Below are 3,838 nucleotides of genomic sequence, written 5' to 3'. Positions count from 1 at the left end.
CCCGCGGGCTGCATCCGGCCCTTTGCGCATCCCTGTCCGGCCCGCGTGAGGCCAATCATAAATTACAAAATAAATTTCAAAAAGTATCTATGTCGAGTGTGCAATACAACGGTGCTGCTTTTGTTTTGAAAAGCGTTATTTGTATTACTTCCGTGTGGACGTATGCGCGTGTGCGATTGTGAGTGAATTGAACGGCGCAATTACAAATTACAAAATAAAGTTTAAAAAACATCTATGTCGTGCGTGCAATACAACTGTGCTGCTTTTATTTTGAAATGTGTTATTTATGCCGTATGTCCGGGGGCAACCTGTGAGTGAAGGTGCATAGAGACAAGTGATGAGACGCTAAAAAATGAAAAGTTGATGAGGAATGGCGTGTTTCCAACAAGACATGGACTGCCAAGTATTTCTTTACATAAATTAATGATAAAGCCGTGTGCTTAATGTGTGGTACACAGGTTGCTGTGTTTAAATATCATTTTAATCGCCACTACACGAAGAAACACGAGGGAAAATACCGGAATGTGTCTGATGAAGCGCGCGCAAGGGAGGCTGATGCGTTGATGGTAAAACTGCAAACCCAACAAGGACTTTGTGCCATATTTCACACCCCCAGAGATGCAGCCGTCAGGACAAGTTTCGTCATTTCTCACAAAAGCGCCAGAAAAAGTAAGGCGTTTTCTGACGGAGAGTTTATTAAGGAGTGCTTATTGGACTTTGTTGCGCTGATAATGCCCGGAGACATGGACTGTTTTTCGCTAACTTTGGATGAGAGCTCGGATGCAGTCAATTAAAGAGACAACCACAGGTAATGACTTGTTCACAGAGGTAAATGCGTGTTGGGACAAGCTGGCAGGGGTGACAATCCAATCCACTTTATTTATATAGCATATTTAAACAACAAAATGTTTCCAAAGTGCTGCACAACACTATTAAAAACAATATTCAAATATTATCCGTAGCTCCACCAACGACTGAATAAAAAGAAAAAACAATTACATCTAAAACCAATATAAAAAAACTATATAAAATAAATATGATTAAAAACTATTTTTAACAACAGATGGTTGTCCAAATCTGATGGGGAAAAATGTTGGATAATGCAGGATAAAGTGACCATCAAAAGCAATCTGCTTTTGTATAAAGTTAAGTTAGGTTAAATTAAATTATTATTATTATTATTGATTATTATTATTATTATCATCATTATTATTTATCTTACGGTATATCAAAAATAATATTGAGCAAAATTTAATTGAAATATTGTCGTGTGGCCCTCCAGCAGTGCCCGGGTTGCTTATGCGGCCCCCGGTGAAATTTAATTGCTCACCCCTGCCCTAGTGCCTCCCAAGGCAAACAGGTCCTAGGTGAGGGTCCAGACAAAGAGTGGCTCAAGAAGACACCTATGATGAATACAACCATTGTTTGCTGTATTGCTGTATAATTGTGGTATAATCGAGAGTTCTGGCAATAAAAGATACCAAAAGTATCACCAAATGAATGGGATTCTGCTAACTAATTGGAAATAACACCGTTTACAATGTTTCTACACTGTTTGGTTCCAAAATTATACATGTTTGAAAATTAGACCAAATGGGCTTGAATTTGACCTCTCACGGTCATCAGAGGTCAAATTTTACTTCCCTCCACATCTGAAACTATCCATCCACCCATCCATTTTCTACCGCTTGTCCCTTTTTGGGGTCGCGGGGGGTGCTGGAGTCTATCGCAACATTAAGTTATATACGAGCTATGCTAGAAGTTTCATGCTTATGTAACCTATTTTTATGGGCTTTCCTCTTTGTGATGTTAAGTTCCTGTTATACGCTGTTATACAGTATATGCCTTGAGCTCTTATTTTGAAGGCGCTAAGGGAAGTAGAGCGGAGGTTTTGAAAGAAAGAAAATAAAGTGGTCCTCGTGTAAAACTGGAGCCTCCGTGTTTGTTATTTTGTAGTTTGATACAGTATAGGCGACATTTATAAACCCTCGGTTACACTTTCATCAAAAAGTGCACAATACGTTTGGTTATCCGCTGTACTAATGACAGTATTTTCTTTAAATAGCATCTTCCGGTTTTGGTGCTGGCTCAGTTTGTGGTTTCTGCTCAGTTTGTGGTTTCTGCTGAACATTTATTTTCCACATTAAGATGTTGTTGTTTTTTTATCGAAATAAAGCGAAGGAAATGACTGGAACATACGGCAGTGTGGCACTTCTGGTGCCTTTCAGAGACGGTACACGCAGATTTTTATTGTGAAATGCCAGGGAGGAAACGTGTCCCGAAAGAGCGGAGCGGCTCGCAAAAACAGCAACCAAGAAAAAAGAAGGGATCGATGCAAACATGAAGTTATCTAAGAGGGAAGGCGAAAGTAGAGTATTAGAAACAGTAGAACATGTTTTTATGGAATATACTCAGTATATTATAGAACAACTGAGTATGAGGGCAAAACTGAGGCTACGGACGGGACGCCGAAGAGCCTCAAGGAGTGACTGTAATGTAGTTTTACAATGAAACTGAAGGTGGCAGTAATGCAACACATATGGATGCCAGCTGCCGTCAACCGTAAAGAAGAAGAAGAAGACGAAGAAGAAGAAGAGTGACAGCAAGAAGTGTCCACGTCAACATGGAGTCTTCGTGTCTGGTCAGCATCTTTTATTCACCCTTCATCTTTCTTATTATTCACATCTTTAGTGCTATTATCCTTTTATTCACTTGCACGCTTTTCTGACGCACTTCGACTTCGAGGGCTTAGATTGTGCGACTCGTGATTCCGTGACATATGGCGAAGTGATCGCCTTTTAATAAGTAATGTGACATATTTAATATAAATATCATACATGACACTTGTGTTCTTCACATGTAAAATATAAATATCCTACATGACACTTGTGTTCTTCACATGTAAAAATCTCATACATGACATATCTGTGTTCTTCACATGTAAAGATATAAATATCATACATGTAAAAATATAAATATCATACATGGCACTTGTGTTCTTCACATGTAAAAATATAAAAATCATACATGACACTTGTGTTCTTCACATGTAAAAATATCATACATGACACTTGTGTTCTTCACATGTAAATATATAAAAATCATACATGACACTTGTGTTCTTCACATGTAAAAATATCATACATGACACTTGTGTTCTTCACATGTAAAGATATAAATATCATACATGACACTTGTGTTCTTCACATGTAAAAATATAAATATCATACATGACACTTGTGTTCTTCACATGTAAAAATATAAATATACATGACACTTGTGTTCTTCACATGTGAAAATATAAAAATCATACATGACACTTGTGTTCTTCACATGTAAATATATAAAAATCATACATGACACTTGTGTTCTTCACATGTACAAAAAATCATACATGACACTTGTGTTCTTCACATGTAAAGATATAAATATCATACATGACACTTGTGCTCTTCACATGTAAAGATGTAAATATCATACATGACACTTGTGTTCTTCACATGTAAAGATATAAATATCATACATGACACTTGTGCTCTTCACATGTAAAGATATAAATATCATACATGACACTTGTGTCCTTCACATGTAAAGATATAAATATCATACATGACACTTGTGTTCTTCACATATAAAAATATAAATATCATACATGACACTTGTGTTCTTCACATGTAAAATATAAAAATCATACATGACACTTTTGTTCTTCACATGTAAAAATATCATACGTGACACTTGTGTTCTTCACATGTAAAGACATAAATATCATACATGAAATTTGTCTTCTTCACATGTAAAAATATATGTGTTCTTCACATGTAAAAATATAATATCA

At 36.5% G+C, this 3,838-nt stretch overlaps 1 protein-coding gene across 2 annotated transcripts in view; it reads left to right on the top strand.

Moving 5' to 3' along the window:
• Window positions 1-2,530: 2,530 nt before the first annotated feature.
• copz2 (COPI coat complex subunit zeta 2) overlaps window positions 2,531-3,838 on the top strand; it is a 29,265-nt gene continuing 27,957 nt past the window's right edge. The window contains exon 1 of one of the 2 annotated variants that reach the window (XM_062049475.1): window positions 2,531-2,641. In XM_062049475.1, coding sequence (XP_061905459.1) covers window positions 2,624-2,641 — 18 coding nt within the window. In that variant the 5' untranslated portion in view covers window positions 2,531-2,623. The remainder of the gene's footprint in view (window positions 2,642-3,838) is intronic. The other variant, XM_062049474.1, reaches the window with a different exon arrangement.

Source organism: Entelurus aequoreus, linkage group LG06, assembly GCF_033978785.1.
Source record: "Entelurus aequoreus isolate RoL-2023_Sb linkage group LG06, RoL_Eaeq_v1.1, whole genome shotgun sequence".
Taxonomy (NCBI): domain Eukaryota; kingdom Metazoa; phylum Chordata; class Actinopteri; order Syngnathiformes; family Syngnathidae; genus Entelurus; species Entelurus aequoreus.
Note: the sequence above shows the minus strand (reverse complement) of the source record. Positions and strands in the feature narration are given on the sequence as shown.